The following is a 16,860-nucleotide window of genomic DNA, read 5'->3' as shown; positions in this document are numbered from 1 at the left end:
ATGTTATATTTTCAAAAGCAAGCATTTTCACTGACATGATTATATTTCTTCTTCATCACAGCCGGGGAGAAAGCAGAGATAAATGTTCAACCCTAATTTGATCATTGGAAACACTAAGGATCCAAGAAGATAAAGATTTATTTCAACAATTTTAAGCGGTACACAGCAAAGGTCTTTGCACATTTAGTTACATGCGTGTTCCCCCTGCTTCCAAAGGGCTTGGTAACCACAGAGAAAGGTACAAACTAGTCCTGTCCAGTGGGCCCTCTGGGGCTATGGTCTGTTATGTCAAGGCTCAGGACTTGACTTCTGAGTCTAGAGGTTACTGGATCACAGCCGGGTGCCCACGCTATCTAAAAATGATCAGCATTTGTACCAATGGTGATCCTTCGGGACACCATGGCTGAATCACAAGTGACCGTGAGTGATTAGGAAACATGTATTCACTCTACTGTAGTGATCCTCCTGGGGACAGTGGTCCATCCTGCATCCTTTCCAGGCCTGGCACACACTCGTTCTGCAGTGTTTGCTGGGCAGCATTTCCCAGGGGTAGAAACACATCCATTGTGTAGAATGGAAGAATATTTGTATACATTAGCCTCACACAGTCTTTACTTACCAAATTTCACCTTAGAGTGGTATGTAAAATTCAAATCTAAAAAACCCAAGACCATACTAAGACCTCAGCAACCAAATTATACTTTTTTTTTGTTGAGCTGCGCTCTGGCTCTTCAAATGAACAGCATTTTGTCACATACAGCTCGTTGTTTATGGGTTATACTTTGAGTACAGCAAGATTGAAATGAGAGGGACTTGGCTGGGTAGAACATTCTTGAACGATGTGTAATTGTTCTTATTTTCTGATCAAGTAAGATCCTTAGAAATGGACTCTCTTGAACATTTATTGTGTGTGAGGTTGCTAGATGCCTTTACATGTACTGTTTCATTTAACCCAAACAATGATGCTAAAAACATCACTGTAACCTTAATATTTTGGTTGATGAAACTGAGGTGAAAAGGCTAAATGAATTTTTCTTTTTATTTTTCTTTGTATGTTCCAAAACCCATAGTATTTTAGTTCTATGGAGAAATAGCAGGACATTTATGTTACCATTAGGTAACAACAGTCAAGAAAGATTTCTATTTGTTTCTTTTCATTAATATTTGACAGAAAAGGTAGGCTACTGGAAGGTTATATATTATATTATATTATATTATATTATATTATATTATATTATACTACATTATATTATACTTAGATTAGATTAGGTTAGATTAGATATGCACATACCTTTTTTCATTGAGTGAAAAGCAATCTCATGATCAACCCCTCCTTTATTAGTCTCATGTGTGAAGATACATTTGTGTTCTTTATTTATTGACTTTTTAGTGCGCGTCAACCAGGTGTATTTCATGTATGTGTCCTTTGTCTTCATGGTGTTTCCCTGCTGGGATATCAGAATTCTTTTGCTGTTCTTTTCTTTCCAGTCTATCTTGACAACATCAGGGAAGAAATTCTCAAGAAGACAAAGATACGTTCCAGTCCTATCGAATTTTATTTCAGCCATTGAAGGAAGAAAGAGTGTGGGCTTGGGGGAAGGGTCTGCATCAAGGCTTCTATCTATGGGGGGAAATGGAATAACAGTTAAAAACATTATTAGAGAAACACAAACATTGTGTGGTTTGGAACCACCTCGCACAGAGTGAAATGAAAGAAAGTTGCCATAGTATTCCTGCTTACCATGGTCTTTCATCCACAGTGGTTATGAGTTGCTCACTTTCTTAGTTTCCATGGGAAAACAGGTACAAGAGGTCATGTAACTTTCCCAAAGTCACAGCTAATAAGTAAGTGGTAGAGTGTGGATAAACATGAGATTTTTTAAAACCGTATACATAGTCACTTTTTGAATGGGAATCTACTTCCACACATACTTGACAATCTATCAAGTTGAACTCTTAGCTTCAAATATGGATCCCATGCCCACTTCTAAAGTAGTGGAATCCTTCTCCTTGACTTCTGATTTTATAGATCAACTCACTATCCCACCTGAATCATGCAGAGTTTTGAGTAGGACAATGTTTAAAGCTGCACCTCCAAATTACTTACAGTGCCTTGAATTTAGAAGCAACGTGGCAACGTATACAAAACTGCTATTAAAAAACTCTGATTATTTTTAGAAATGCCTTTATATTAGCTTCATGGAATAACACACTTACCAGAATTTGGTTTTGCTGTGGAAAATGGTCACTAAAAGCACATTTTCTATTGGAATTTCATTTGAAGTTCAAGTGTGACTAGGAAGACATCGTATTTTGACTCTCAGAGTCTCCACTCAAAGCAGAATCTTCCTAGAAAGCTGCTGAACTGTTTACAATGCCACAATAATCGGTGATGTCAGCTGCTGAATAAAGTTTTATGTAAGTAGTGTAGTGTTAACAGTTAGGGTTCCAGAGTTTCCTGTAGACATAATGGCAGAATACATAACAAAACATCATTGTTTTCAAGGGCATATGTTGGTATGTTAGTTGATCACACATTTACTGTTAATGATTGAAATGATAAATGTTAGAATCCTTTGAAAATTGATTTCCAACTGAAATGCAAGTGCTTTACTGATACTCTCTTTGGGCTAGTTTGGAGTTAGTTTAACAGTCCAATGGACAATTTCTTAAAAAAGCAGTCGAATTTCTCATTTGAGAAGTAAAAGTAAAAAAATTATTTTTGGGGGGTACTGTTAATACTCAATTTTATTTTTTTTAGGAAAAAAATTTTTGAAAATTTCTACCTGTGTAACAAAGCTCCTGATTTTTATACTAAGTCAGTAAGCAAAGGATGAGTTTTTTATTCATGCTGCAGGTAGAATTAGGGCATAATGTGCTTATTTTAAGTTTATACATCTTGCTTGTAGTACAAATAGTTTTTTATTGATTATAACAATAAGATACTGTATATTTCTCCAGCCATATACTCTGCTTTTAATTTAAAAAACATGCTAGATAGACAACATTAATTTTTCAGTTGTACATGACATTTACATAATTTTAGCCTGTAGTCAATATATTAAGGAATCTAATTTTCATCTTAGAAAATTTGTGTTTTTTTTTTTTAAATAGGAATACTTCTGATTCCTGATAGTATACAACTTTAAAATCAAATGATGAACTTGAGAAGTTTCTGGATGGTAACATACTATTTCTAACTCTTGTCTCTTTTCCTTTTTTTTAATTTTTATTTAAAAAATTTTTTTTTAACGTTTATTATTGAGAGACAGAGAGAGACAGAGCATGAGCATGGGAGGGGCAAAGAGAGAGGGAGACACGGAATCCAAAGCAGGCTCCAGGCTCTGAGTTGTCAGCACAGAGCCCAATGCCGGGCTTGAGCCCTCAAACCGTGAGATCGTGACCTGAGCTGAAACCAAGAGTGGATGGCCAACCTGCTGAGCCACCCACACGCCCCGAGGTGATAGTTTTTCAAGTCTAACTGAAGATGACTTGAAACATCAGAGAAGATGTTTGCAAATCCCACTCTGACACACAGATGCTAAACATGCACCATTCAAACGCATTAAAATGCCAGAGCCTAAGGTGAGGCTTACTTCCTAACACAATCCCTCAGGTTGCCTTATGTCCTTGGGCAACGTCCTCAGTAGAGGAAGCTCTTCTACTGCTCTGCTTTGATCAAACAATACTGCTTGGACAAGATATCAACCTGAAATAAACCCAATGCTAGTTTCAGAGGTAGCGCTGGCAACATGGATTTGGCAAATATTACTTGGGACGAAAAGCGCTACACTTTACGCTTACATCGCACAAGTATAGAATAGTGAAGTGAATGAAAAAAATGTTTTTTAAAAAAATGTTGTGAGTAATTTTCTCTTCAGATAAAAGATCCAGTGACGGCATCGTAATGGGAGGCCCAAACAGAAACTTGGACCTGGAGACAACTCAGAAATTTGCTCTAAAGTAGGTGTTTTAGATGCATATGAAAAGTCTGAACAAAATTTGTAATGAAATGTGAGGGCAGAAAAAGCAATATTTCTGAAGTGATGCTGTACTGATATCATTTTTAACTTTGTAGGTATAATTCAATTAAGGTATTAAATATACAAATGAATACTTGACTTTTTATCTACATCACTGTAAGTTTATATATTTAAGTTCTGAAACTTCCTCCCTATTTCTCTATGTCTGGATATTTCCACTGAAAAATGAGAGATTACCCTTTATTCAGGCTAGCAATCTTTAAAGTGAGGCTTATTACATTCTCATCATTTTTACAAGCAGGTGACAATGAGTCTTAGAAGTTGGAAGTATTTCATAAATTCGACCATTTGTTCTAAAATGACATGTAGACTAGATGGTAATTAACACAGTTTTCTGTACTCCTGATTTCATTAAAAAACTCCAGTGGGTGGTAATTCGAATTCTTGAAATTGGCATTCTTTATCTCTGACAACCTAATTTTTATAGTAGTGATTTCCATATTTAATTTCATTTAGTCTTTGTAACATCCTCTTGAGATGGTTGTCACATTGACAGAATGAATGGAAGGAAAGATGGCAAATATTAACAGCAATAAGTGTCACTGAAAATTTTTAATTTTTTTATTTTTCTATTTTCCAATTTTTCCCATGATAAGCACTTATTATTTTTATAGTTTTAAGAAAGCAATAATGACTGAATCAAAATTTAATCACTAAAGGATGGTTATCCACAAAGTGATAGATCCAGATCCACAGTCTATATTTTGTGTACCACGTTCTCCTAAAAGACATCTTTCAGGACTCCATGAATTATATCTAGGTCACCATTATTTAATTAGATTGTAAGAATTTACATTGATTACGTAGTCAATTGGAAAAAGGACCAGAAGCTTGCTTTTCAGCTTATGAGTTCATTTGTGCCTATGATCACAGCCATTAAGGAAAACACGATATATCATCTTTCATTTTTTCCATGTTTTACCACCTTTGAGAAAATTCTTAAAAATTTTTATTTGACTCACCTAGTATGCTAGCCATCCCTGTGAGAAATTCTCCCCCCTCAGGCAAAATTTCATTTCTAAGGCTAATGAAGAATGAACAAATTTAATACTGCATTTAGGGGAAAAAGCCTAGCTTATCACATTTTTGAATATGTTTACACAGGTAAATATTTCGATATTTGATATTAATTATCCTTTGACAAAACACAAGTTTAGCAATTTTTTTTGTTCATCCTTTTTTGTACCATTTATTTATTTTTGAGAGACAGAGCCAGAGCACAAGTGGGGGAGGGACAGAGAGAGAGAGGGAGACACAGAATCCGAAGCAGGCTCCAGGCCCCAAGATGTCAGCACAGAGCCCGATGGGGGGCTTGAACCCACGAACTGTGAAATCATGACCTGAGTGGAAGTCGGACACTTAACCGACTGAGCCAGGCAGGCACCCCGTGTTCAGTCTTTTCCATTAGTTATTTTTGGATTTAAATGAATAAGATAAACTTCTTTACAAAACTTTCAACACAGAAAACCCAAATGGCCCTAAGATCTCCATCCCTTAGAAACCCCCAGTTGCTGTCGCAAGTTAGCTCCTTGTCAATGTCCTTCACGGGAGCTCAGGTGGCAACTACCCCCAAGGACTGGGACACAGTCACCTACCTCTCCAAGGATCCTGCTGCCACTTGTGACCAAACTGGGACTGAATCCTAGAATTCTGAGCTGGCACCAGCACCTAGCCTTCTGCCCCTGCATCCCCTGCCTCCCCTCCCTACGTTATACAGAAGAATGAAAGAATATTTACCTGCGACCCTGAGCAGTGTGCCAGGACCGAACACTTTGTTGCCCCAGCTATACCAGCCATACCCATCATACCACTCCCACTGTCTGAAAAGCTTGTACAGAAATCTCCCTTTGTGCCACCTTTTAAAATTGTGCCCACATTTTTTCAATATTTATATAAACATATAAAAAGTAGGTCCTGCTAACATTACACAAAGATGAACCTCAAGCAACATCACATCAGAGATGAACTTAGTCAAGAATGGATGAACTGACCTCTCTCTGCCTGGGCAGCTGGGTTGTGTCTTTCCATCTCGCTCACATGCATTGGAGAATATGGTTTTACCTTCTCTCGACATTTTCCTGACCCTTAGAAATCTCTTCCCTTAAAAGACTTTGTCGTGCAATATCGCTTCTTTTATTAGAGTATAATTTGAAGTTATTATTTATTTTGTTTTTGAAGAGGAACAAAAAAGTATTTAATAAATGAATCTTCAATATTTTTACATGTTTTTTTCCTATTTCTAGGTATTGAGGGGTCGCTATCTTGTTTGACTGTAGGTAAATTCTTTCCAGAATCCAAGCCCCACTGATGGTAGACCAGATAAGTAGTTACAGTCTGAAATATTAATAATAATCTCTTAATCTATTCATTCCTGAAAGACTGCCTGTTTGAACATGAAATTACCCCAACAGTTTCCAGGCATTGATTTAAAATCCTGAGATGCTCGTGGGGTGCCAGGGTGGCCCAGTCGGTTAAACGTCCGACTTTAGCTCAGGTTACAATCTCACAGTTTGTGGGTTCAAGCCCCACGTCGGGCTCTGTGCTGACAGCTCAGAGCCTGGAGCCTGCTTCGGATTCTGTGTCTCCTCCTCTCTCTTCCCCTTCCCTACTCATGCTTACTCTCTCTCAAAAATAAATAACATTACAAATTTTTTTAAATCAAATCAAATCAAATCAAATCAAATCAAATCAAATGCTGAGCTGCTCATCAGAGGATCCTGTCTGGTCTGGTCTTTCTGCCGCTGCCCCGGCCTGAACGGAAAGGCAGCTGTGGGTCATGCGGCCGAGTCCTGCTTGTAGGTCACCTGCTCCAGCTGTCCTGCCCCAGTCAGTGTTTCTGGCGCACTTGATGCCGATGCGGAAAGAAGACTGAATGCGATGGTGTGGAAAGGACTTGTCATTTTATAGCAATACCCTAAGAATCACATTTTGAAAATCTAATGAATCCGTATTCAGCATGACTTACTGGATATTTTGGGGGGAGGAGAGGCCATTTTAATGCCATGATTGGAAGCAGAAGCATTGTTTTCTGTATGAGGAGCAGTATAAATTATGAGCTATTACTAATTAAGCATTCAACTAAAGAGTCTATTTTATTTTTATTTTTTTAAATTTTTTTTAATGTTTATTTATTTTTTGACAGAGAGAGAAAGACAGAGCATGAGCGGCGGTGGGGCAGAGAGTGAGGGAGACACAGAATTGGAAGCAGGCCCCAGGCTCTGAGCTGTCAGCACAGAGCCCGATGCGGGTCTCCAACTCACAGACTTCGAGATAATGACCTGAGCCGAAGTCAGACGCTCAACCGACTGAGCCACCCAGGCGCCCCTAAAGAGTCTATTTTAAAGGTCAGGCTGCACATGAGTAAATATGGACATATAAAAACATGGCTAAATGTTTCTAGTATCACATCATGGCCTACACCATGCATTCTGGGATGGACAGGTCTCTGTTGGATCCCACTTTTTGTCATAGTAACTTGCCATGTGAGTTAAGGCAAATGACTGAACTTCTCCAGACCCCACTTTCCACATCTGTGAACTTGGAATACGAGGACTTTCTGTATAGGGCTGTTGAGGCATGAATGAGATAAGGCACTGAAACTAGTCAGCATGGTATGTGGCCCTCAGTGAAACTTAGCTAATACTATTATTCTCTTCAAGGGGGTGGTTTCGGGCCATTTTATCAAAATTTTCCACCAAACAAAACATCTGGATTTTATAAGCAATAGGTATTACACAAATTAATAAAGAGAGCTCATGAATCCAAGACTTTCTCTGTCTCTTACAGCTACATGCCGAAAAGGGATCGTGGCCTGAAGAAGCCACGATCTAGAATACTTGTCCTGTAGACCAAAAGCTTTTTGAGTGTTGGGGCTGTGTCTTTTTTACTCTTTATCTCTAGCATCCAACACGGAAACTGTGTTCAATAAGTGTTTCCTGAGATAACAAATGAACAAATGAAAACGTAAACCCAGGCAGACGGACTTTTTCTATGGACTTTGGAGTTGAAATGGTTTATTGAGCTCACAAAATCCATTAAACTGGACCGTCGCTAGGCAGTATCACAAGACTCACAATAGCACAAATTTCGACTAGTCTCAGGCTGCCCTCTAAGAAGCTAGAGTAATAAGAATTAATGGGATTATTGACATTTTGTAGTCATTTACTGTAAGAGTAAATTATTTTTCAACTGCTAACAGCTGAAAGCAAAAGCAGTTACAGAATTTGGCAGGTTATTAGAGAAAGAAGCAGTAGTCATTAAGAACGGAGTACTATTAGGGGTGCCTGGGTGGCTCGGTCGGTTAAGCAGCCGACTTCGGCTCAGGTCATGATCTCACGGTCCGTGGGTTCGAGCCCCGCGTCGGGCTCTGTGCTGACAGCTCAGAGCCTGGAGCCTGTTTCAGATTCTGTGTCTCCCTCTCTGTCTGACCTTCCCCCATTCATGCTTTGTCTCTCTCTATCTCAAAAATAAATAAACGTTAAAAAAAAAAATTAAAAAAAAAAAAAGAACGGAGCACTATTCATACTAAAAGGAACTTAATCAAAGTGTCTGTCTCTTCAGAGACCATCTACAAAAAAAGCAGCTTGAACCATTAACTCACACCAATGGTTTATAGACACAGTCCTAAAAATCATTTTAATTTCAAGACTGAGTCTATTTTTGTGTGCATATTTTTCTAAAAGTAGAAGTTCGCTCCGCTTGCAAGCAGAGAAGTAAATAAACGTTTGCAAAGTAGTTTTATTTCCATGTAGAGTGGCTGTAGCTGCGAAATTGCTGCCCATAAGCTGCTCTGATGCTAAATTGTTTTTTTCTAAAAAACATGTATCAGTTTTTTTATTCACACGATCAAAGCAGAACAAAGTTACTTACCCGGGGGAGTTACTATGACCTTAGTTCCTTCTGCAAATACCATGATCCAGCCTGATTCATCACACTGGTTAGAACTTCTACAAAAATGTCAGCCTTGTCCTGAGCTTCATGGCATGACGGGCAAGTAGAAACCTGGTCCTGGAGACTTGATCTTCTGGGTTCCCTTGGAAGTCCTTGAATATAGGTTTCATGGCGTCTGACATTTTATAAATTTTCCTCAGATTAGTTGGCAAAAATGTCTGTTTTCCAAGGAGCCAGTAATTACAGAAAGTGCTGATAGAAAATGGAAACAATGAAAGCACCAGTAAAAAAGAGAGATTGGAAGTAACGAGGCAACCAACACAGTTATCTAAATTACCAGGAAAAGTGTTCAGAGAATTAAGATGTTTTGATTTCCAGGTGTTTGAGTGTGTGAAACTGCTTAGAGATCGCATCAAAGGCAAAAAACCCTTCTGTTCTCACAAACACCAAGCCTGCTCCGTTAGCAATCTGGGATTGTGTTTCTGAAAGAGGAAACTCTTCAGTAACCAGAAATACAAACATACCAACAGAAATATACTCGAGAAGTGTGAACAATGTTCTACATTTTAAAATCAGCTACTTTTACCATTTGACAACATGATTCTCTACCACGCAGTGCAAAAATGAGAAAATAATTTGTTAGGACATTTTTTCCTGGAATAAAAGAAGAAAATTGTAGAAGTCCGTCTTCTATGAAATACTAGATTCCTTTTTAAACCATAATTTGAAAACAAAATCCAGTTCTCTGATATGTTGAAAAAAAGAAGCCTCTTGGAAGTTATTCTGTTGTCTTTGGAAATGCACATGTAGCCCTATCTCTGTGGTTAACTGGCTTTGGACAAGACATTTGCCATCTCTGGGTTCCCATGTCTCCACTTGTTGTGCGGGCACTGGGCTATGTGTGTCCAACAGGCCCTTCCTCTTCCAACAGCTCATAAACCTGTGATTAAGAGCAGGAAAGGGTCTGCTGTGGTTGCTCAAGTGAGAAAGGAGTTGAGGGTTAGTAATAAAGAAGGTTTTCTTACAAGTCCTTCTGACTCTATGACATTGTGAGATCCCAGCAGGTACAATAGCAGGTATCTTCATCAGACTGGAGGGCCTTACTGATTATCAGGTAAAAGACTCTGTTGTCTTTCCTGTCTGTGTACAAGCCAGAAATGGTAATATTCGTTGAGCCATACAGGATTCATTTCAGAGCCTCTGCTTCTTTTGGTTGTTATTGGTGGACGATGGTCTTCGAGAGAGTAACCCAGACTGCTTACAATGTATATAAACTGTTCTTTCTGTTAGGTAAAGGAGAGTCGATCCTGAGGGATGCTTATTTTGGTGTCTCCATTTGGAAAGCATGGGAGTGAAATCAGAAGCACTTGAACAAGTTGAAAGTGGACATAAAAACAGTGAAAAGACAGTCAACCTACAAGCCCAAGCCAAAGACACACAAATCCATAGGGTTGGCATTGCCAGTAACTAGTCAGAATGGACTCTAAGTGGGGGGCATGAATCAGGACTGGGGAATCAGTGGCAGCCCTCATTTTTCAGAGGCAAGGAGGGAGAGGAAGATTTACTTTAGAACCAATGACATACTTCCTCAGTAAGACCTATGTCAGTGTCATTTTATTATGTTCCTGTATAAAGAAATATGAGATCCCAGAAGACCTCACCAAGACATCTGTGTAATAATAATTCAATATTATCTTCCCTTTGGGGTAAATACCTTCACATTTTTCCTTCAGGTTTTGCTTCAAACACATGTACCCTTAAGCTCTTTTTCATCTCTGAGTTACAGATTTTTCACCAAATTTTGTGAGTGTGGGAGCTATATGGTTATCATGAGAATTGGAAGAAAACTCTTACTACTATGTAATAAGAAATGAGATAATAACCCCAAAATATTATGCAGAAGTATCTACATTCTATAGGTCATTAGTTTATAGAAAGTTCCGAAAGCTTGGTGAAATTGAACTATTATTATAGTTACTGCTTTAGGTGTTATGACATTACTGTCCTCTGCTGTGAATGAAGAAAAATCTTGGAAGAAAAATATCCTTTGGTTTATGACCCTCAACTCTTATCCTATTCAAAATTCTTAGCTTTTCAAAATAAAGAAAACTTTACTGTTGTTTGAAGGCCAATGTCAGATGTGACGTTTAATGAGTCCCTGAGCTCCTGTGTTAGCTGAGATGGCTCAGGGAAGCAGTTCAGTTGTAATGGGAAAGGACACTGTGATGTGTTGACCTTGTGCTTGAACTGTCCTGTGTGGAACCTCCTTCGGTCCCCAGCAACCCTATGAGAAATATTTAGTAATGTTCCTGGATCGTGCTGTCAGTTAAGTGGCTGAGCAGGAATTCAAACCCAGGTTTGCATCACTCCAAAGGTCTTGTGGTTTCCATCATTCATCCATCCATCCATCCATCCATTCATCCATTCAAAGTCAGCAAACCATTTTGCACATTGATATGGCTCCCTTCCCAGAAAGCTTCTCATCAAAAGAGAAGTGGAAGATCAGGACACGAACAAAAGCCAGCCTGGGCCCCAGAGAGTAAATAGATGATAAAGTGACCTAACTGAAAGATCATCACAGATTGAGTTCTTAGGCTCTAACCTAAAACCTTGCTGAGGACACAGATGCAGGAGAAAAGTCTTGTATAGATGGTAGCCAGGTCCCTCTGAGAGGCAGAAAGGCATGGGTATATGTTTTCAGGGGTGTGGTGTAGTGGGAGGGCTTCTGTTCAGTGTCAGTGGCACATTTCCATACAGTGGATCCCAGCAGGTGCAGTCATACAGCCCAGCACCTGCCTCATTAACTCGGTGTATCCTCAGGCTCGCTTGGCAAATCCCTCTGTCGTTTCCTGGCTTCATATTTTTCCTCACTACACCTTGTTCGTGGACCACATTTTCACTTGAGGAAATACACAATGCATTTTAGAGGCTGGTCTGGCTTTTGGTACCAGTGTATTATTATACATTCTTCCTTAAGACCCATTTTTATTTCGCATTCAAAAATGTTGTGTTTCCTTTTTTCTTGGTAATAGATGGTATGAGTTGTGTTATAAAAATGTCTCCACTTGAGGATGGTGTCAGGAGAAGTGGTTGAATACTGGGCTGATCACAGAGCACATGTGAGGGCTGATGTGGTAAGAGGAAGGGGCGCTCTGAGCACACAGCGAGGAACCATAGATGGCAGAGAAAGGGACCCACAGCATTTACCCCAAATCATCCTGCAAAATAGGACTACTAACCTGTTTTATCAGCAGATTTTTCTCACTACTGTGCATTTGTTACCATCCAATGATATTAGTATAAAGAAGCCATTTTCTTGTTAAAGGACTATCGTCCTTCACCAGTTCAAATTAGAGAGTGGGAGGTGGGGGGTAATTCTTACAGTTCTCTTCTTCTATGACTTATGAATTATCTGCTTTCTTTCTCTGCCTCTGTCATATTCTCTCTCTCTCTCTCTCTCTCTCCTTCTCTCTCTCTCTCTCTCTCTCTCTCTCTCTCATCCTTCCATTGCAGTTTGGGTGATTTCTAATGGCCTATCTTCATGTTAACTAATTCTTGCCTTATATCTCTTAAATCCACTGATGAGCCTTTCAGGGCATTCTTCATGTCTGTTCTGATGTTTTTTATTTCTTGCATTTCCTTTGATTCTTTCCATCTCTCTAATGAAATGATTTGTCTGATCTTGCATCTTGTTTACTTTTCCTATTAGATTAGATCCTTTAAAGTGTTCATCAAAATTATTTTAAGTTCCCTGATGGTTCCAACAACTCTGTCATGTCTCAGTCTGGTTCTGGTGACTGGTCTGTGTCCTCACACTGTGTTTCTTCTTGACTTGCTGAGTCAAGAGTCTGAGTGTTTGGCTGGAAGCTGGCCACGTTGTGTGGTAGAATAGATACGGAGGTAAATATATTTTGTGCTTGAAAATGAGCACACCTTTCCACTTTGGCCTTTAGTGTGGGGCTTTCTGTTAACTATTCAGGAGGTAGACTGGATTTGGAGCTGGTTGTTGCTAAGTTATCGGGTTGAAATGTGTTATTGTCAGAGTCCAGACACTTAAAAATTCTCTAATTGTACTTTGTCTCTTCACTTGTCTTTGAGTCTTCCCTTTGTTCTGATCCCCAGAGAAATTCTGTCTCTCAAAGTTCTCTTAGCTCTATTCTACTGTTACTTTCACTCAAAGTTTGCTACCTTGGAGGTGAAAGGTCACACAGGGAGACATTCTCTGGTATTTTTAGTAAGTCTCATTTTGAAGCAGATACAATGAAACTGGGTCTTAATGTCACAGTCTTCACAAGTATTCCTGCCTCTTCTTCAGAGATGGAACATTTTCAATCCTTGTTCCTCTCCTCCCAGGGTATGAAGTACCCACCTACTTCAGGTCGTGGGTTTGATGCCTATCCTTCTGCAGATGACCTCTTGTTACCTTGGGACATAGGGGAGATGTTCTGGAAAAAGTTTTGGTGGTTGCCTCCTTTGCCTTCTCTCAACCACAGCAGATTCCACCGGCACCTCCCCTGCAGATGAAGTCACCTCTTGTCTCCAGGGATAACGGGGTGGATCGGGTATGGGTGGATTTCAGCGGTAGTTGCTGTTCCCCTCCTGCAACACCAAAGGGGGAGCTTTGTCTGGATTGTCCCTGGTCTTCCCTGCAAGAATTTTATGGGATTCCTCCAGAAGAAGCTTAAAAGGTGTTGGAAAACCCCCTGTTTATGGTTCCAAGGGTTCACACACCCCCCACACTAGTCTATACTGTCTGATATTTTCTGAGTAAATATGTTTGACAACATCTATCCAAGGTGAGAAATGCTCACATCCTATGTCTCCCTGAAAGTGCCTGTCTGCCTCCAGTTTTTGTGTAAGTCACTTACCTACAACCTCAGTTCTCTGATGGATTCAAACAAAGTATTAAATCTCAGTTTGTCCCGATTTTTTAATGTTTATTTATTTATTTTGAGGGTGGCATGGAGGGACAGAAAGAGGGAGAGAGAGAGAATCCCAAGCAGACTCTGCACTGTCAGCACAGAGCCCGATGTGGAGCTCGACCTCACCAACTGCGAGATCATGACCTGAGCCAAAATCCAGAGTCAGAACGAACCATCCAAGCCCCCTGTTCTGCTTTTTGAGTGTTTCTGTAAGATGGGAGCTGTGACATTTCCAGCTCTCTGTATCTCTGAGCACATGTGGGTCCTTTTTCTTCCTTTTTTTTTTTTTTTTGGTTTGTTTCTTTAATGTAAATTGTCATTTACATTAAAATTCTTCTATCAGAAGAAGAGAAGTAAATTTCAGTTGAGTTCTGCCCAATTACCGTTATATCTCTTTCCAATTTTTAACTGAATTTCTTTTATTATTATTGAGTCTTGAGACTTCTCTCTGTATGCTGGACATCAGTCTTTTCTCTACATGTATTTTGAGAATATTCTCTTTTAAGCTGTGGCTTTTCTTTCCATTTTCTTGAAATGTTCTATTTTCTTTCCATTTCAGTCTTGAATAGAACAGAAATGCTAATATTGAGGAAGTGCAATTTATTAAATATTTCTTTTATGATTCTTGCTTTTTGTGTCCTATATGAGGAATCTTTCCCCAACCCAAGGTTACAAAGATTGTCTCCTATATTTTCATCAAGAAATGTTATTGTTATAGTTTTTACAATTAGGCCTAGAATCCAGTTTTATAATGTTTATTGATTTATTTTGAGAGACTGAAGGAGCATAAGCAGGGAAGGGGCAGAGAGAGAGAGACAGAGAGAGAGAAAGAGAGAGAGAAGATCCCAAGCTGGCTCTATACTTGGCATGGAGTTGGACACAGGGCTCAAAGTCACAAGTTGCAAGATCATGACCTGAGCTGCAATCAAGAGTCAGACACTTAACCAACTGAGCCACCCAGGGGCCCCTAGAATTCATTTTTAGTTAATTTGTATATATAATGTTTGGTATGGTTTGAGGTTTATTTATTTATTTATTTTTACATAGATGAACAATTGTTTCATAATCACTTGTAGAAAACTGTATTCTTTGTCCATTGGATTTCCCATGGATTTTGTCCATCTTTGTTAGGAGTTAGGTAAGCACTTCGGTGTTGCCCTATTTCTGGATTCTGTTCCTCTTACCTATGTGGGTATGATTTCACCCAAACCCCTTTTTCTTGACCATTGTAGCTTAATAGTAAGTGTTTAAACTCTTTTCAAAACAATTTTGGCAATGCTATGTTTTCTGTAATCCCATAGAAATTTTGCAACCAGTTTATTGATTTCTATGAAAAGTTTTCCTGGGATTTTGGTTGGGGTTACATTAAATCTATTTATCAGTTTGGAGAATGTTTGCCATCTTAACTATATTGAGTCTTCCAATCTATGAACATGGTACATCTCTTCATTTATTTAGTTCTTCTTTGATTTCTGTCATTAAAGTTTTATTGTTTTCAGGGGCACCTGGGTGGCTCAGTTGGTTAAGTGTCCGACTTAGCCTCGGTCATGACCTCATGGTTCGTGGGTTCCGGCCCCAAGTCAGGCTTTGTGCTGACAGCTCAGAGCCTGGAGTCTGCTTTGGATTCTGTGTCTCCCTCTCTCTCTGTTTCTCCCCTGCTCACACACACTCTCTCTCTCTCAAAAATAAATAAACATTAAATTTTTTTAAAAAAAGTTTTATTGTTTTTAGCATACAAATCTGTTTTTGCTCAAATTTACTTCTATGTATTATAGAGGTTTTTTGGCATTGTTTTTGTTGGTATTGTAAATGATACTATTTTGTAAATTTCTGTTTCCAAATGTGAATTGCCAGGATATGAATTACAATTGATTATTCATCTCACATTCTATTGTATTTTGTATAGTCCTCCGTTAGGTGTATGTGCCATCATTTGTTCCACCACTGTCCCTATGTTTGGATATTTATATCATTCCCAACATTTTGCAGTTACACAATGAATAACTTTATCCATTTGTATTTTCACATTTTTGAAAGTTGTGCCTTTAGAGTATATTTCTAAAAAGTGTTTTTACTTGACAGCTAAATGCATATAAACTTTTGTTATATATTTCCAAATTTCCCCACAAAATGATTGTATTTTGCACCAATGTATGATTGCCCGTTTTCTCCCACTGCTTCACCAACAGAATGTATTGTCAAACTTTTAAACTCTTGCCAATCTCATGAGTGAGAAATGGCATCTCACTGTAGTTTTTATGGGTACCCAGAAAATCAAGGGAGACAGCCTTGATTGTGTGCTGGTTTGGGGATGATGAGATTGCCTTATTACCTTCGCACACCCTGTGCCCCTCTCAGGGTTGCATACAGTACATAGGAAAAGACGCCTTTCATGTTCAGTATGAAACCTTTCACCTTCTGGTTTCAGGGCGGAGTGATGTGAAACAGTGCAGCAATTTCCAATAACTATATCCAATACTGAGATCCCTATTGGTATTGTTTGGATGCCACAATAATTCCAAAGGCGTGAGCAGTAGAATGCATTTAAAAACTTAATTTGGCCCCCACAATACAGATGGAATGCCAGAAAATCCTAATTTCAATGTCCTATCATTCACTTGTTTGGGACAACACCAGATAGACTAGAGTGTAGACTGGGTCATGCTTAGAGCCTGCCTAGACCTCATAGCCGCTCTCATGAGTATGTCAATACCTAGATCTTCTAGAAGTAATTTTGGTATGGGATAACTACATTAATAGTACTATTTTTTTTAGCATTTATTATCTTTTAGGTGCCGTGCCTTATATATATTATTTCACTTTCTCATCTAAAAGGTCTAGACCTTTGAGATGTTATTATATTCACTGTTGTACAGATGAGGAAAGTGCAGCCAACAGATGTTAACTCGTGTATCCAGAGTCACAAAGCTGGTACCTATGGGAGCCCGGATGCATACTGGGAACTCAGTGAAAAAATTCTGTGGAGAAGGCAAAATATAATGATG

The 16,860-nt window shown here is 38.9% G+C and overlaps 1 gene segment (V, D, J or C); it reads right to left on the bottom strand.

Moving 5' to 3' along the window:
- The window catches only part of LOC102953986, a 37,550-nt gene that overhangs the window by 5,705 nt on the left and 14,985 nt on the right, over positions 1-16,860 (bottom strand). The window contains 1 exon segment of the C gene segment in view: positions 1,292-1,621. Within this exon segment, the coding sequence occupies positions 1,292-1,621 (330 nt within the window).

The sequence above is a fragment of the Panthera tigris genome, chromosome A2 (genome assembly GCF_018350195.1).
Source record: "Panthera tigris isolate Pti1 chromosome A2, P.tigris_Pti1_mat1.1, whole genome shotgun sequence".
In the NCBI taxonomy this organism is placed as follows: Eukaryota; Metazoa; Chordata; class Mammalia; order Carnivora; family Felidae; genus Panthera; species Panthera tigris.
Note: the sequence above shows the minus strand (reverse complement) of the source record. Positions and strands in the feature narration are given on the sequence as shown.